This window comes from Monodelphis domestica, chromosome 1 (genome assembly GCF_027887165.1).
Source record: "Monodelphis domestica isolate mMonDom1 chromosome 1, mMonDom1.pri, whole genome shotgun sequence".
Taxonomy (NCBI): domain Eukaryota; kingdom Metazoa; phylum Chordata; class Mammalia; order Didelphimorphia; family Didelphidae; genus Monodelphis; species Monodelphis domestica.
The window spans coordinates 282,055,258-282,074,565 of NC_077227.1; the positions used below are offsets into that span (position 1 = coordinate 282,055,258).

Sequence of the window (19,308 nt, forward strand, 5' to 3'; positions counted from 1 at the left end):
GTGGATTGAAAGTCAAGCCTAGAGAAGGGAGGTCCTAGGTTCAAATCTTGCCTTAGACACTTCCCAGCTGTGTAACCCTGGACAAGTCACTTGACCCCCCATAGCCTAGCCCTTATTACTCTTCTGCCTTGGAACCAATACACAGTATTGATTCCAAGACAGAAGGTAAGGGTTTAAAAAAAAAATTAGTTACAGTCAGATCTCCTGACTTCTAATAAAGGGGGAAATCATGGAGCATACTTAAAGATGTATACTAGAAAAACCTACATTCTTTTCTAGTGCACCAAGTTGCAGTTATTTGGCCTGAGAGAAGGACTATTAGAGGCAATACAGATTAAATTTCCAAAGTTTAAGGAGAAAGAATACCTTGTGATTCAGGGAGACATAAAGAATGACAGACATATTAAAGAGAAAGAACAAACAGATCCTTAAAAATAACAGCTCCTTGCCCAGGAGTCAAGGGACATTAAGTACCAATGAACTTCCCTTTCTATTACTACCTTCTAGATTGTTACTGCTATAAAGAAAAACTACTAATTTTTGTGAGTTTATTTCATAGCCTGCAAGTTTAGTAAACAAGCATTTAAAGTTTTTACTATGTGCTAAGCACTTTGTTAATTGCTAATGATACAAAGAATGGCAAAGACAGTTCCCCTCCCCTCCAGGATCATATGCTAATTCTCATGGGATAGAAAACTATCATGGAAGAGATATAAATAACTAAGCATACACAAGACATGTACAAAATAGAAAGTAATCTGAAAGAGGAAAAACTAGTATCTGGAGGAATGGGTAAAGGTCCTCTATAAAAGGTGGGATTTGAGCTGAGATTTTAGGGAAGCCAGGAAACTAGAAAATGAAGGCCTAGGGCAGTGGAGAATGGAGGGACAGCCAATGCAAAAGAATGGACATGGGTGATGGAGTATCATGCTCAAGAAACTATGAGGCCAATGTAGCTGGATCAGAGTGGATGGAGAGTAATAAGAGAAGAATGGAAAGGTAGGAAGGGACTTGTTTATGAAGGGTTTTAAATGTTTTAAAAACAAGATTCTTTATTTGATCCTGGAGATAATAGGCAATCAAAGGAACTTGTTAAATAGGGAGTGAAACGATCAAACTTATGCCTTAGAAAAATTACCGTGCAGTCAACAGGAGGCTATTTATTGTCTTAAGTAGTTTCGTAGTTGATTCCATAGAAATTTCTAAGTAAATAGGCACAGTTTTATATTTTCTTTGGATATTGGTGTCTTTAATGTCTGTCTCTTCTTATTGCCTCTAAGAGGTAGAAACAGAAATATTAATAACTAATAATAACTATATCAAGAACCAGGGAAAGAAGAGAACCTGTTTTATTCCTATAAATCTGGGAAAGTGTCTAGTGTTTTCCATTGAATTTAATGCTCGCTTTTTATTTTAGATATTTTCTATCATATTTTTAAAAATGTCCTATGACTGCATTTGGAAGTTTTTTTAATACTACAAATGAGTTATACTTATCAAAGGCTTATTCTACATCTATTGATATAACTTGGGTTTTGTTTCTAATATGATTAATAATGCTAAATGTTTTATTAATGTTGAACAATATTTTCATTCCTGGTACACATCCAAAGTTGAATCATTTTTAGAACAATTTCTGTCATTTTCATGAGATTTTCAAATTTTTTGAATTAACAGTTATTAATGATATAGATGGGTCAATCATTCTTTCTTTAATTTCCCAGAATAAATATTAGGATTATAATTGTTTTTTAAAAGGACATTGGTAGTGATTGTTTTTAACAACAGGTTCTAAGAATTTTTTTTTTACTGTTTTTCTGTTCTAATCTTAATATGTTTATTTTTTATTTTGTTCATTTTATTCTTGTCTCTTCTTTATAAACCATTAGCCAATCTAATTTTTAAAAAGAGAATTGTTTATTCTTTTTGAAACATCAAATTTTAGTATTTCTAAATTAGATTTTTAAAAATCAGTACTTATACTCTTAATTTACAATTTCTCTAGTTCTAATTTTCAAGATCTGCTTTTTGCTTTCTAATTCTTCAAACTGCATTTCCAGTTTAATACTCATAATTTGTTAATATTTTTAAGAATGCAATTTTTAGTTTATTCACATATAAAGTCACAAGAAATGTTTGTATTTTCATATATTTCTCTAGCATTCTATTTTAAGGATTTTTTAAATATTCCCATCTTCTTTTAAATCAATACATTGCTTCCAACTACAATGATGCAACCCTAATTCTCATAGGCTCTTTTCCTCCACTCATAATATCCACTATAACTTGTCAACCCTTTGGCTAATTTGGATAATTATTCTTTTTGTTTATTTCTATCAATGCATGCTTAATACCTTCACAGATACAATTAAATTATTACTTTTAAAACTTAAATAACTGGAGGGAATATTCAGTGTTTGTGACTAGGCAAAGTCATTATAATAAAAAAAAATTTAGATTCGATACTACACCAAACTACTAAAGATATGCTAGACAGAGATAGGCAAAATAATAATAAAATTCATTTGGAGATCTAGAATATCAGAGAAATAACTTAAAAAACAGTAGTGATACAACTAGCAGCACAGTAGATTCAGCTCAGAGTTTGGAATCAGGAAGATTTGTATTTAAATCCACTCAGACACTTGCTTAGCTATGTGACTCTGAGCAAGGCATTTACTCTCCCTTCCGCAGTTGCCTCAACTATAAAATAAAGATAACAATAGCACTATCTCTCAAGGGTGTTGTGAGGATCAAATGAATTAATATTTGTAAAAAGAACTTGGCACATAGGCATTATATAAATGCTTTTTCAATTCCTTTCTCTCAATGCAGGGGGAAACTATTTCTAGATTTCAGTAGATACTATTATAAGCAATAACTATCTTTTTACTATTTAGTACTGGTCAAAAAATTGAAAAAGGGAGCTATATGGCACAGTTGATAGAATACCAGGCTTAGAATCAGGAAGACCTAAGTTCAACTTCTACTTCATAGACTTGGTACCTTTGTGACCCCATGGCAAGTCATTTAACCCTATTTGCCTCAGTTTCCTCATCTTTAAAATGAGCTGAGAAAGAAATAGAAAAACCACTCTAGAATCTTTGCCAAGAAAACCCCAAATGGGGTCAGAAAACCCCAAATGGGGTCATGAAGAGTCAGTTAGACAACAACAACAACAAAATAGAAAAATGAATCCTCTGGATCAAACTAGATAAAGTTTAATCAGAAATAACTGAGTTCAATAACTCCATATGTAATAAATCTAAGACACAAATTATTCCAATTAATCCAATTATTCCAAGAATTGTTGGTCTTGGAAGAAATTAGGCATAGACCAGTATCTTACATCATATACCATAATAAATAAAAATGGATACCTAACCAAAATATTAGATATAATACAAATAAATTAGAAGAGAAGCAAGCCATAAATTTTTTGTAGCTCTGGGCAGGGAATGAATTCCTAACAAAGCAAGTGAAAAGTACTTATAAGAGATAAAATGATGGATATTTGGTCAAATAATGGTCAATTGAGTAAAAAAATACATATATAATTACATCTGTGCATGCACATGTGTGTTATAAAAGACCAAAGGCAGTATATCCTGACAACCAGTCAAAGAATATAGGACAAATAGTTCTCAACAGAACTATACACTATTAAAAATCACATGAAAGAACCTTTCAAATCACTAATAATTACATAGAAATCAAAACAACCCAGAGGTTTCACTTCTTTTGTCAAAGATAATAAAAGATGTTAAATAGAAAATGTCAAAGAACTAAGTGAAGACAATCATACATGGTTAATAAAGCTGTCATCTGGTCAGTCCACTCTAAAAAGCAGTTTGGAATTGTTCAAAGTGAATTATGCCTCCACCACTGGCTCCACCAGGCCCCTTTTTCCATCAGTGAATTTTTCCAGGATCCCCCATTTTGAAGAAAGGCCGGAACAGTCAATCTTTGTTTTCTGGATTTGATCATATGACTATCACTTCTCAGCTCCTTTTTTAAATTTTAAGCATTGTCATCTTCCCTCAGTCTGGAAGGGATTGGAGAGATAGTTTGACAGTTTATGAAGGGATCTGAATGCCAAACAAGATCTTGTATTTGATCCTATAGGCTATAAAGAGGGAGTCATGGGAGTTTATTGAGGAGGGAGGTGACATGAGTTTTAGAAAAGTGACTTTGGCAGATGAATGAAGAGGGAAGAGAGGGAACATTACTGTAATAGTAAAGGACTAAGAGGATGGGGGTCTGAACCATAGAGGTGGCAGTGTAAGGAGAAGAAAAGGGAATGGTGTAGGACAGGATGGAGTTCAAATGATTTACTAATTGGAATAAGGAAAAGAGTGGTTAGTGTAAGGGTAAGGGTCTGAGAGAAAACTAAGGAGTCGAAGGAGGCCATAGTGTGGACAAAGAGCAGCCTTCAGTAAGGAAAGGCAGAGAGAACAGTAGAAAACCAATAGATTATGGTCAATTCTTGAACATGAAGTGTGATGTATTTGTGGATAATGGCAAGGTCAAGGGGTCTAACCATTTCTTTTTGGATGATAAGAGGAATAAGTCATGGCAAATGAGTAGCCTTAGGGCAGTGATGGTAAACCTTTTAGAGACCAAGTACCCAAACCACAAACCTCACACTGCATGTGAGCCCCCTGGCTTACGCCAGACAAGGGAAGGAGGAGGTTCTCCTACTGGGCTGCTGGGCAGAGGGGAGGGTGTCCTCAGGTGCACAAGGAGAGGGAGAAGGTAGCAGCCCCATTTGGCATGCAGGGCACAGATTCATTAACACAGACTTGGGATATTTGAGGCAGAGTCACTATGTATGCTGATATCTCTGAGTATGAGACAGGAATTAAGGAAGGAAAGAAAAAGACTTGCAATTTGCAATACTGTAGAAGAACTGAAAAGTGTAAACCTAGGTATGACTGACAATGGCATATGACCAAGGGTCACATGGGAGACTGAGCTGGAGGATCTGGGAAGATTCCATCTTGTCCCAATGGACTTTTTCTTCTGGTCTCCTGAGGAAGTCAAGAGGAAGGTCTGAAGAGGATTTTCCCTGTGTTGAATTGAGGAAGGGTTTCTGTAGCTAGCTGCTGGAAGCATTCAGTCTCACTTGGACATCAGGACTTGCTTGGACATCTAACAACAACAGATCTTGGCTCTGTTTTTTGGACCCCTGCTGAGTAGGATTTGGGTACTTGGTTAAGTTTTAGTTTAATAACCTAGTTAGCATAGTTAGTAAGTTTTTTAAATAAGAATAAGCATAAGTAAATCCCTAAGCCCTTATTCCTTTCCCTTCCAAAACAATAAAGTAGATTTTTATATGTTTTTTCCTCTTGTGTTTCCCTTATCCAAATTCCTATCCTAACATATTTGATTACAGACTCACAAGAAAGGAATGATGACAGGTTGAGGACTTGAAAGAGAAAATTGAAGGAAGCTGAATCAAAGGCCAGAGAGAGTGAAATTAAAAAAATAAAAGCTGTGGCTACATTAAGATCTATACAGCCAAGGTATACTAAAAATACTTACAAACCAAATGTAATGAGATTAGGCCCTAGGAGATGTTCCTGTGTGATCAAATTGGACACCTGTTCAGAGACTGCGCTTTGGGAATCAGGTTAGGAGACAATTAAGTAATAGGTATAATAGAAACAATAACTGGAATAGTAATAGTTATAATAATAATATATGGAATGCAAATAATAAAAACAATCAAACAAGGTATACCAATCAATGTCAAAATTGCCTGTTGTCAGGGACAACAAGTACCTGATTTAAATACTATGCAGTCTTGGGTAAATGCTGGAGCAAGGCCTAAATATAGCCAGGTTGTAAAGGGTGAACAAAGTAAGAATACTGTCTTATGAAGGTTTGCCCAGGAAACACATGAGAATGAATCAAGGAATGAGTGTGATATAAATGCAAGTGAATTGAGGATAAATGAAAATGGGAGTAATGAAAATAATATAGGTGGTAATACAAATGAATTAATTGAATCAAAGGAGGATATAGTTGGTGTAAATAACTGTACAGAGAAAGAACATTGTAAAATAATCCTAATGAATGTATGATAAGAGAAATTAATTAATATAATCTAAATAATAATAAGGAAATTGTAAATGGGAACAATGAGAATTTAAAGACCAATGAGAGTAATATAAAAGCTGATGATGCAAAATCCTGGGAAGGTCGTGTAATTCATGCAGATGTTGATTTGGATGGACAAGAAATGACTGAGCTTTGTACTGATGCTACTGTGCTTGCACCAATTCTTGAAACCTTCCAACCCCCAAATAGCACTAAACCCTATGTTTCAGTAACTATAGGGGATCAGATATATGATCTTTTGGTGGATACTGGAGCCAGTAAATGAGTTTTGCAAAGTCTTCCTAAAAATTGTAGAGCTGGTGGTACTATGGAAGTGACTGGAGCTATTGGAAAACCAGAGAGAGTAGCTAAATTACAACCTAAAATGATTACCCTTGGTCCATTAAGCGTGGAACAGGCATTTCTATGTATGCCTGGATGCCCAATGAACCTTCTCAGGAAGGACTTCCTTTGTAAATTATGAGCAACCATTCAATGTACTGACACTGGGGATATATCATTACAACTCCCAGAAGAAACTCTGAAACCCTTTCCATTGCTATTCTTAGATTCAGTCAGTGCAGAGAATGAGTTGAATTCCATCTATCCTATTCCTGAGATATACCAGAAGGTTTTATGGGCAAAGGCTTCCACAGATGTTGGCCTATTGAAATCAGCTGATCAAGTGATAGTGAGAACCAAGGAAGGACCAGTTCCTTGTGTTCCCGAATATCCTTTGAGTAAAGAAGCTATATAGACAGAATAAGACAGATTATCGAGTCCCCAATACAACAAAGGATCATAATACCGTGTTTTTCAAATTACAATACTCCCATACTGCCAATAAAGAAACAAAAGCTCGATCAAGATGGCAAAGTTATGTATAGATTCATACTGGATTTAAGAGCTGTAAATGATCATGTAATTAAGACTCATCCTATAGTACCAAACCCAGGTACTATAACATCTTCCACTCCAAGTCAAGCAAGATATTTCATGGTGATAGATTTATGTTCAGCATTTTCTTGATACCAAATCACGAGGATTCTCAAAAGATCTTTGCTTTCATGTGGGACAGTGCCCAGTAGATGTTGACTCGTCGTCCACAGGGATTCTGTGACAGCCTGAGTCAATTCTCTCAAATTTTGAACAGAGATCTTAAAACAATATCTTTTAAGGAAAGTAATGCATTTTGTAGATGATATCCTCCTAGCATCTCCATCTGCTAAAGTGTGTTTGAGAGATAGCAAGAATATTTTGATTGAATTATATAAGCGTGGACATAAAATCTCTAAAGCAAAACATCAGTGGGTTTTGTCACGGGTTGAATATCTTGGTTTTGTGTTCATGGAAGGTTCCAGAAGTATCACTAAGAAAAGAATAGCTGATATCCAAAAACTGAGTGCACCTAAGATCAAGAAGCAACTCAGAGCTTAGGATATCTAGGTTTTGTCGACAATGGATACCTGTATACAGTGAAATTACTAAATGTTTAACAGATCTAACTAGGAATACAGAACCAGAACCTCTGAAACTCAAACCTGAACATTTACAAGCCTTAAGGAAGCTTATGGAAGCGATTTTATCTACACCAGCTCTTGGATTCCCAGACTATACTAAACCTTTTCAATTATTTGTGCATGAAGAGGTGAAGTCAAGATGGTGGCCTAGAAGGAGCAGAAGTACAGACCTCTGAATACCCTTCCTTACTGATCACAAATTGAATGCTCTTAGGGGTCTGAAAATCAAACCTAACAAGAGAGAACCAAGGAACCCTCCTGCTGGTCTCAATTCAAAAGGTACACCCCCCCCCCAAAGCCGGAATCTGAGAACACTCGGTTTTAAAGGGAAGGCAGGAGGAAGGTCCCAGGACACCTCCCCCACCCACCTAGAGTACTGAGCCTACAAGTGGCAGCGGGAACTTCCTCTGGGCAGGCAAAGGTGCTTGTCCGGAGGGTGTACCATGTGGGCAGGGCTATGCCAAGCTCATAGAGATGAACACAGATGGCAGGGAAGGAGCTGGAGAGGGGGGGCATAGAGTTGACAGCCTGGCCAGAGCTGTGGAGATCCACCATATTTGCACCTACCTTCCTGGAGGTTTTGGCCTCAGGATAAACACATCCAGCCCAACCCAAATGAACTTAATCCCATGAAAAGTCTTCAGAATTCAGGAAAGCCCAGGCTCCACACCCCCTCCCTCATTGACTGCTGGACTTTAATCCAATCAAAAACCTCCATAGGACAGGGAAGCTCAAACCCCAACAACCCTCCCCTACAGATTGCACCAAGAGATCTTCTGTCAAAGCTCCCAAAACCAAAAAAATTAGAGGAGCAAGAGCACAGACAAATACGGGGAGCAAAGAAGGGGTGAATATGAGCAAACAACAGAAAAAGAAGAAATTATAGTAGGCAGCTTCTATACAGCAAATGGAACAGAGGGGGAGGGATCAGCAAATGATAATTCAGAAATTCCAGCAAATTGGATACAGGCTTTGGAAGAACATAATTAAGAGAGGCTGAAGACAATTGGGAAAAGGACTTAAAAACTAAGTTACGTCATCAGGAAACACAGGCACTTGAACTAAAATGAGAAAACAGTGTATTGAAAGCCAAAGTCAACCAGATGGAAAATGAGGCAAAGGAGATGAAAGATGAGGTAAAGAAAATTAAAGATGACCTCCACATAAAATCAGACCAGAAAGAAGGATGACCAAAAAGCCAGGGATGAAATCCAGTCTTTAAGAACCAGAATACAACAACTAGAATTAAGTGACCTCACAAGGCAGCAGGACACTATAAAACAGAACCAAAAGAATGAAAAAATTGAGGAAAACATGAAGCATCTCATTCACAAAACAGAGGATTTAGAAAATCGTTTGAGGAGAGACAGTTTAAGAATCATTGGTCTACCAGAAGACCATGACAAAAGAAAAATCCTAGACACAATACTACAGGAAATTATTCAAGAAAAATGCCCCTATATTCTAGAACAAGAGGGAAGAGTAGAGATTGAAAGAATCCATGGATCACCTCCTGTACTTAATCCCCAACTGACAACACCCAGGAATGTTATAGCCAAATTCAAGAACTATCAGACCAAAGAAAATATTATAAGCTGCCAAGAAGAAGTTGTTCAGATACCATGGAACCACAGTGAGGATAACGCAGGATCTAACTGCAACAACATTGAAGGACGAAAGGCATGGAATATGATATTCCGGAAAGCAAAGGAACTAGGTCTACACCCAAGAACCAACTACCCAGCAAAAGTGACTATATTCTTACAGGGGAAAGTATGGTCATTCAACAAAATAGAAGAATTACAAGAATTTGTAAAGAAAAGAACAGACCTGAACAGAAAATTCAATGCCCATGCACAAAACTCAAGAGAATCATCAAAAGGTAATTTTAAAAAAAGGGAAAAAAGAAAAACAAAACAAACCCCCCACTTTTTAAAAAAAGAGACTCAATAAGTTAAAATGTTATGTATCCCTAAAATAAAAGAGGTCATTGGTAACTTAAAAACTGTTGTTATCACCTGGGCAGCTAGAAGAATTACACTTAGAGGAAACAGTAACAAACTGTATAGGATGAAAGGACAAGACATAAATAGGTATATGGATTTATGCATGCATAAATGCATATATGTGTGTGCGCATAAATGCATATACGTGTGTGTGTCCATTGACAGTATTTTGTTCGCATCAAATAGAAGCGCTAATGAGGAAATTTAGTATTCAAGCATATTCAGACCAACGAATATCTAAGTATAAAATTATACTTCTAGGTAGTGAAAACACCACATTGAAAAGGTGTAGTGTATTAAACCCAGCTATACTTCTTCCTGATTTGCCAAAGAACAGTGAACCATTACATGAATGCTTAGAAGTAATAAATCTAGTGGATATGCCAAGGACGGATTTAAAAGACACTTTGATCAAAAATTCAGATTTGTTTTTATTCACAGATGGATATTCATATTTGTGTAATGGAATTAGATATACAGGTGCTGCAGTTGTCACAGAATTTGAGATGCTGTGGTATGGATCATTACTTAGTAACCTTAGCGCTCAAACTGCAGAGTTAATCACTTTAAAGCAAGCATTTCTTCTGGCAGCTAGCAAAATGTAAATGTTTGCACAGACTCTCATTATGCTTTTTCTGTTTGTCATATGACGGGAAAGATCTGGAAACAACGAGGTTTTATTACTGCATCAGTAAAACCAACTGCTTATGCAGATATAATAACTGAGTTGTTGGATGCTATCCTGAAGCCTAAACAGCTAGCGGTAATCCATTGTAGAAGTCATACTAATAGATGAGATTCTATTTCTAAAGGAAATCATAGAGCTGACATAACGGCAAAATATAAGGCCAGAAATGCTCCAGGGTATATGTACTTATCAACTATAGAATCTGATGGTCTAGAAAAAGCTTATGTAGACTCAGAAATACAAAAACGGAAAGAGAAGTTTGGAGCTAGAAAAGAACATAGTATATGGTTAATAGATACAGGAAAGCCTCTGTTACCAAAAGGCCTGTATACCTATTAGTGTCAAGCCATTCACACAAAAGGTCATTTTGGTAGTCAAGCTGTAATTGACACTGTAAAGAGACAATGGGTTGCTCCGGGAGTAAGTACTGTAGCAAATAAGATCTGCTCAAGCTGTTCTATTTGCCAAAAATTAAATCAAGGAGCATTCAGACAAAAAGGTTTAGGTGGTAGATCTTTAACATATTGTCCATTTGAGAGTCTGCAGATTGATTATATCAGCATGCCAAAAGCTGAAAGATAAAAACAAGTTTTGCCTGGTAATTGTTGATAGATTAACTAAATGGCCTGAACCTTTTCCATCAAGTTCAAATTCAGCTAGTTTTGTAGTGATTAAGGAAATTATACCTAGATTTGGAGTACCATTAACAATAGACCGATAAAGGATCCCATTTTCCTCAAGATATCCTGAAAAGAGTCTATGAAAATCTATGAATAACACCAAAATATCATGCGCCATTATCATGCCCAAAGTTCAGCATGTGAATAAGGAAATAAAGACTATGGTGGGGAAGATCTGTGCTGAAACGCATCTCAAATGGCCAGATTCCTCCCATAGCTTTGTTTTACTTACATATGAGGCCAAGAGCAGATTTGCATATATCATGCTATGAAATGCTCTTTGGACATGCTCCACTACAAGCAAAAACTTGTAAGACAGTCTATGCATCTCTCTTAGGAGGAGATTGTCAACTTGCTTCTTAAGTGCTTTACAACAAAGACTAAAAGAATTACATGAAATGGGAGTATTAATTCAAACTGGTCCATTGGATTATTCTCTTCATAATTATGAACCAGGAGATGGGGTATATGTAAAAAATTTTGCTAAAAAATCAACAACACAGGAAAGTTACAATATTGTGTTGGTTTCTCCATCTTCAGTAAAAGTTTTGGGTAGAGATTCTTGGTATCATTGTTCACATATAAAATTAGTGCATGGTATAAATAATGAAAATGTACAAATCATTAAAGAAGAAGGAAATTAAGAGATTGCAGAAAGATAGAATCTTCAGTCAATTTGAGTCTGCAGTCAAAAAGTTTAGTAAGGAGAGGACCATTCCTGCGAAAGAGGATAGAAGAGGACAATGCAGAAGAAGAGGAGAATTCAAGAATTAATGGACATTGATGAAAGACTGAGAACTTAAAAATTTAAAAGACTTTATGAAATTTGCAACAAAGAGGATTACAAGATAAATGGACTAATGATTTTATACTTTGGGTAATGTATTATAGTAAATAATAACATAGTATTTATTCACATACAAACACAAATATATTTCCTACTATGGAATGCCAGAAAGATATTCAAGAGGAAGTAGGGTAAGTATGTGGCATACAACAGTAACATAACTCTTATATAACAGTAACATTGACATTTAAATAGCAAAACAACATGACATAGTAAAAGTAACAACATAATAAAACATAAACACAAAAAATAAACATGGTTAGGTTATACTGAATCACTACTTAAATGAGTGAAACAACATATAGTTAGGGTACTAACAGTGTTATGATTAGCTATAGATATGTTATTTACTAACAAAATGTAGTTACATACTTAGATTTAGTTTAGGTATAGGAATTTAGTTAGAAGTATTTTGAAGTTAGGTAAAATTAAGTAAGATAAGGTAAGAAAATTAGATACTGATTTACACTGCATCATACATTACACAACACAAACAACATATGACATCACATATTAAACAAAATTGTAAATAGATATGTAAATAAAGGGTATAATAGGATTGTAAATTAATTGTATTATAGTGTATGTAGATATGTAAACTATGCGTAAATATTAAGTGTACATAAGTGTATACACGTGCATATGTATAGCATACATGTATATATTATATATCTGTACTATATATGTAAATTATGTACATAGCTCATTGTTACATGTATTTGCAGAAGTGAGTTTATTATTTGGTTTAATTTTCATTGTAAAACTTATGCAATGTGTTTATTGTGATTTTCAAATTTTTTTCTCTAAGTTTGATGTTAATGTACTGCAATTCTAGTACTTTGTTCTGTTTTAGCTAAGAATGTTTTAAGTTTGATATTTGCATGGAAGTTATGTTCAATTGTTTGATGTTATTTGCTGTTCTGATTTGGCTTCTATTTGACTTTTGTTCTTGTTCATTATTTAATTTGTTTTCCTTTTCCTTTTTCCCTTGTTACAATTCCTCAGAATAGGTTAGTATAAGTTAGAGTAAGATAGTTGAGTGTAGGTTGCTTGTTATTTTGGGTAGATTTCTTGGGTTAGGTAACTAGTAAATATTTTAGATTGTGTACAAATTCAAAAATAGTGTTTCTAACACTAATTTTGATTCGTGCAATAGGGGGGGATTGTGATGAAGGATGGAATGGTTTGCAATTTACAAAACTGTGCAAGAACTGAAAAGTGCAAACCTCGGTATGACTGACAGTAGCATGTGACCACATGGGAGCCTGAGCTGGAGGATCTGGGACAACGGACTTTTTCTTCTGGTCTCCTGAGGAAGTCAAGAGGAAGGTCTGAAGAGGATTTTCCCTGTGTTGAACTGAGGAAGGTTCCTGTATCTAGCTGCTGGCAGCATTCAGTCTCACTTGGACATTAGGACTTGCTTGGACATCTAACAACAACAGATGTTGGCTCTAACTGTTTTTTGGACCCCTGCTGAGTAAGATTTGGGAACTTGGTTAAGTTTTGGTTTAGTAACCTAGTTAAGCATAGTAAGTTTTTTAAATAAGAATAAGCATAAGTAAATCCCTAAGCCCTTATTCCTTTCCCTTTCAAAACAATAAAGTAGATTTTTATATGTTTTTTTCCTTTTGTGTTTGTTTCCCTTATCAAAATTCCTATCCTAACACCTGGAGGTCTATAGGCAATAGCTACCAGGATTTTGATTGGGTAATAGATATAAATTGCATAAACCTTAGGAGAAGTTACTGAGTGATACAAGCAGAGGTACCAATAGAAAATAAGGGGAATTCCAACTCCTCTGCCTTGACCAATGAGCCAAGGGGAATGAGTTAGGGTATAGCTTGTACTAGAAACGGTGGCCAGGGAGGCTGTGTCATTAGGGGAAAGATCTGGCTTCAATAATAGCTAGATGATGGAAAGACTGGGAGAAAAAAAGACTTAGGATGAAGGAAAATTTGTTATCTATAGAAGAGGCATTCCAGAGGGCATAATGGAAGGGGTGGGTGATAGGTTGGAATTTTGGAGTTGGTGAGTTGAAGGGGATAAGGAATAGGATAGTAAGGGATGGGGAAAGAGGTTTGGACGAAGACCTAACAGGGGATCAGAACATTCATAATAGATTTACTACTATACTCTAAGAGATGGAGAACAGAATGATAAAGGAAAAGGTGAACAAATTGAAGTAGGCAAGGCCAGAAATACAATGACCATAACGACATCATCAAAACTAAAAACTACAAAATTATGATAACAATGCTTAGCCCCAAAGAAGAGATGTAAGATGACAGCCACTCCGATTCCCCCATTTCATTGAAGAGTTAGGCTATAGGTGTGATACACTACAAATAATAGATTTTTATGAAAAAAATTTTAGTTAGTTTTGCTGAATTTTTTCTCCCTTTCCCTGGGAGGGGATGGAAAAAAAGACACCAAGGGAAATGTATTATAAAAAATATAACGAAAGATATCGGTATTGCATGCACTTTGATCTAGCAATACCACTACTAGGTTTGCATCCCAAAGAGATAATAATGAAAAATATTTATACAAAAATATTCATAGCTGCACTCTTTGTGGGGGCAAAAAAAATTTAAAATGGAAGGGGTATCCCTCAATAGGGGAATGGCTGAACAAATTGTGGTGTATCATGGTGATGGAATACTATTGTGCTATGAGGAATGATGATCTGGAGGATTTCTATATGAACTGGAAGAAGCTCAAGGAACTAATGCAGAGTGAAATGAGCAGAACCAAGGAAACATTCTATACAGAAACTGAAACACTGTGGAAATATCCAATGTAATCGACTTTACTACTAGTAGCAATACAATAATCCAGGACATTCCTGAAGGACTATTCACATTGAGAGAAAGAACTATGGGAGTAGAAATGCAAAAGAAAAATATATGACTTATCACTAATTTATATGGGTAAATGACGGGGTTTGGGCTTTAAAAGATTGGTCTATTGCAAAAAGGAAAAATAGGGAAATAGGTATCAAATAATAACGTTTTTACAACCCAGTGGAATAACTTGTTGGTTCTGGGAGGGAGGAAAGGGGAAGGGGAAAAAACGAATCATGTAAACATGGAAAAATATTTTTTAAACTAATAAATTTTTTTAAAGAATTTTAAAAAACAAGACACCAATAAAAATGCAATTTTAAAAAATTTAACAAGCAACAAGAATGCTCTATATAGCACAAATAAAGTGTGTCTTGGAGCACACAGTCATATACAGTTTTATAGAGTAATATATTTTCTTTTTTTACCTGAAGAGCCATAAGAGTTCAGTGTCACTGGCTTGAAGAGCCAGAACAATAGCAAAAGTTTGCTTATATCAAATGATCTGAAGGTGAGAGCTATTAAATTTGGAATAATTAAAGAATTCTAATAGGAACAATTCTGGGATTGCGTATTTAAAGCAATAATAAGAAAGTCTGCTCCAGATGAAACATCACTACTTGTAATGTCACATGGGAGAATCTTGAAAGGAAACTACTCTACAGCAAATCATATTTTCTTACTCCCTTACTGAGAAAAATTGAAGCATAATAGGAAGAACAGATTAAAAAACAAGAAAAAGCTGTCCCTGGTAGTCCAGAAAGAATATGGAATGGGAAGAGTCTGGAGAACTGAGTTCTGATCCTCATTCCACCACAATACCTAGTTTTGTGACATCGGTCACTTTTCTCATTTGTTTAATTAGTTAGATAAGTTTATATGGTATCTAAAAACCTCTTCTAAATGGAGGCTTTGCTTGCTTTATACCTTGTGTCCTGGGTTCCAGTTATTCCATATTAATTTCATTTTCAGGTAATAGATCATCAATTTTTAAAATATAAGAATCCAATAAAAGAATTGACAATAAAAAATATGCTTGAGTGGTTCTTCAGTCTAAGCAATGTGAATATTCCAGTAGGGCAGATCACAATCCATCCACGCCTTCTTCACTATGTTGTTTTTGTCTATGTCCTCTCATAATTCCTTGATAAAGGACCTATGCAACTTTTAAAAAATTTTCTAAGTCTTTTAACACACTGAGGCTATCCATCTTATGTGACCAATAACACCTCTTTTTATAGCAAACATTTCCTAGATGTATAATTTTAGAACAATTCTTGTATAGATGCCAGTGCAACCTATATATAAATCATTTGTCTTTCCACTACTTTGAGTTATGTGTAATTCTGTTTCTTTGTGAGGTTATAGTGTGTTTCATGATCTGAAATCACAAAGTAGGGCACTGGCAGGGTCAAAAAAAAATGAAAGAACATCCAGTTCATTTTTAACAAAACTGGCAACTCAGCTCACAGGCTGGGGTTCTCTATTCTTCTCCTGGCAGGTAAAGAGAAGAACCTGTTTCTAATTAATTCTGAATCAAAGGTGCTCATAGTTTATGTCACGGGTCGGGGGGGGGGGGGGAGGTCCTTTATAAAGGAATTATGAGAGGAAATAGACAAAAACAACTAGAGAAGTGTAAACCTTAAAATTTCTTAAAAATGTTGGAAATTTCACCATTGGGAAATTTCATACTTGAAAAATTTCCTACTGATAGTCTATTGGAATGTTAACCCCCTTGGCATGGGAGGGTCTTTCTCCTCCCTACTTAAGATTTCTTTAGGACAGAAACCTTTTGCTGAACAATGGAAAGGGCTTGGACCTATGTTTAAGCACAGAACAGGAAGTTCTTTGAGTCATGATTGATTTTAGAATTGATACAATAGAGATACTTGGAATGACAGAACCAGGTCTTGGAACTTCCAATCTCCACCCTGCTCAGGGTAACAGGATTTAGGAAGGGTTGCAGCAAAGGATCAAGACTTAATTATTTGAGAATATGACCTTCAACAGACATGTGCAAAGCCACAGACCTCTGGGCGGTCCTGGGTTAAGCTAGAGCAACCATTGGCACAGGGAAGACATGGACAGTGATTGGTAGATGTGAGAACTGAGGGGAGGGAACTTGGATGGTTTCCTTAAAGATAACGGGGTCTGAGGACTGAGGTGGTTGGGGAGGTTTTGTTCGGAGAGGTTTTGCTCTGAGAGGTTGTGCTCTGAGAAGCTTGCTCTGAAGGAAGCTGGAGGTGGAGGCCCCTGAGACTGTTTCTCCATTTTGGTCACGTGAGTGATAGGAACTGATCTCTTTTCTTTGCCTCAGCTATCTAAGGGCTTGGGCCTTTTGGCCCAGCCTAAACAGAGGGGGTATTTAAGCCCTATTCCCTTCTCTCTCTCTCTCTCTCTCTCTCTCTCTCTCTCTCTCTCTCTCTCTCTCTCTCTCTCTCTCTCTCTCTCTAATACCTTTCTTCCTCCTGTTTGTAATTAAACTCCATAAAAGGTTGACTGCTGACTTGAGTTTTCATTAAGGAATTACATAGCTGAATTCCTTGGCGACCTTAAATTAATATATATCAGTCTTTTAAAGTGATTTCCTTGTCACAGAAGAAGGCCTGGATGGATTGTGATCTGCCCTACTGGAATATTCACATTGCTTAGACTGAAGAACCACTCAAGTTTTTTGTTTGTTTTTTTTTTAAACCCTTACCTTCTGTCTTGGAGTCAATACTGTGTATTGGCTCCAAGGCAAAAGAGTGGTAAAGGCCAGGGGGTCAAGTGACTTGCCCAGGGTCACACAGCTGGGAAGTGCCTGAGGCCAGATTTGAACCTTGGACCTCCCATCTCTAGGCCTGGCTCTCAATCCACTGAGCCACCCAGCTGCCCCCTCAAGCTTATTTTTATTGTCAATTCTTTTATTGGATTCTTATATTTTAAAAATTGATGATCTATTACCTGAAAATGAAATTAATATGGAATAACTGGACACTAACATGTGTTATACATTTTTTGGATTGCATTTGGGGTATTTCATAATTTCATTTTCTGTCTAATTCAAGAAATGTCTTGTTGGTGGGCTATTTTTTATACCAATTTCTATCTTTAATTTGGAACTACATCTCTTCAGAATCATTTTAATAACAGGGCGCTTGCACACTCTTGTGTTTAGAATATAATCTAGTCCACAATGATGTGAAATAAGAATGTTCAATGGTACTACCAACCATACCTGGAGCACACTTTTTTCTCTTCCTTCAAAAGTGGTTGTTATTTTTTTTTAATCCTTACCTTCCATCTTAGAATCAATACTGTGTATTGGTTCCAAAGCAGAAGAGTGGTAAGGGCTAGGCAATGGGGGTTAAGTGACTTGCTCAGGGTCACACAGCTGGGAAGTGTCTGAGGTCAGATTTGAACCCAGGGCCTCCTGTCTCTAGGCCTGGCTCTCAATCCACTCACTGAGCCACCCAGAGGACCCTCTTCAAAAGTGTTCTTAACCAGGATGAGACAGGATGCTAAAACAGCCACAATCCTATGTATAAGCAGGAGAATATAAAGAATTAGGACTGATGAGACAAAATGCATTTCCTTTACCTGGTCACGATCTCCTGCAAAACAGCAGCTTTTCATGGTGCATGAGTTGAAGTAGCCCTGGTTGTCAAACTGGAACACAGGTAAGCGGGAATGGATATCATATAGTACAGGAGGCAGGCGCCGCCGAAGGGCTAGCAGCTGGGTCCCATTGCTGTTGAACCGGACACTCATGGCACTTTGGAGAGACAGGTTGCCACCGTAGCGTAAGAGGGAGCTGAAACACAGAAAACAAAACAGGAAAAGAGTTCATCATTGTTGAACGGAGCCTAAGGAAGAACCCATGATTACTTCTATATGGCAAATGCCTAATAATTTTTTGTGAAACCCTTAAGAAGAAATTCAATAAAAAATTGTTATTTCTATAGGATGGACTAGGGAGAAGTTGAAAATATCTCCTGTATTGCCCTTGGTAAATTTGGGGAGTCACTGTGGCATTGTGGAATGAGTGCTGGATTTGAAGTCAAAAGAACTGGTGTCAAATCCCAGCTATGATACTCAATACCCTAAGCAAGTCACTTTACCTTCCAGGGGGCCAGATTCCTACTCTATAAATTATAGAATTGGGCTAGATGACCTTCAAGGTATCCAAATTTAGATTCCTATCTGACTGCTCTGTGCCTTGCTTCTTAACTCCCACTTTATATTTGGGGGCTGAATAACATAAATGGAAATTTGGCATCCAGGAAGAATAGGAATTCTCTTGTGATCAGGCTCACTTACTGAAGCTAACTAAAAGAATATACTTGTAAAGACACTGGGATAATCAATGTCCAATTTAATTGGTTAATAATAATGGATATATTTGTTTTCTCGCCATTAGAAATTCAACATCATTGAAAAACAATACCCTTTACTCTATCAAATGAAAACAACATATTTGTTATGGAAGAAAAATAGAGACCTCAGGATTGGGAACCCTGGGTTCAAGTTGCCTCTTTTCCATATACTAGTTCTGTAATAGCTGGATGTCCTTAACCCTCTCAATGCTCCCAGGGAACTATGAGTTACAGAAGAGTTGCCAATTTTCGTCAGTGGAAGCA

General features: G+C 36.4%; 1 protein-coding gene across 4 annotated transcripts in view; it reads right to left on the reverse strand.

Moving 5' to 3' along the window:
- Positions 1 to 19,308, reverse strand: part of DCAF5 (DDB1 and CUL4 associated factor 5) — a 199,848-nt gene that overhangs the window by 65,456 nt on the left and 115,084 nt on the right. For all 4 annotated transcript variants that reach the window (XM_016423271.2, XM_016423273.2, XM_007473097.3 and 1 more), the window contains one exon: positions 18,269 to 18,482. In XM_016423271.2, coding sequence (XP_016278757.2) covers positions 18,269 to 18,482 — 214 coding nt within the window. The remainder of the gene's footprint in view (positions 1 to 18,268; positions 18,483 to 19,308) is intronic.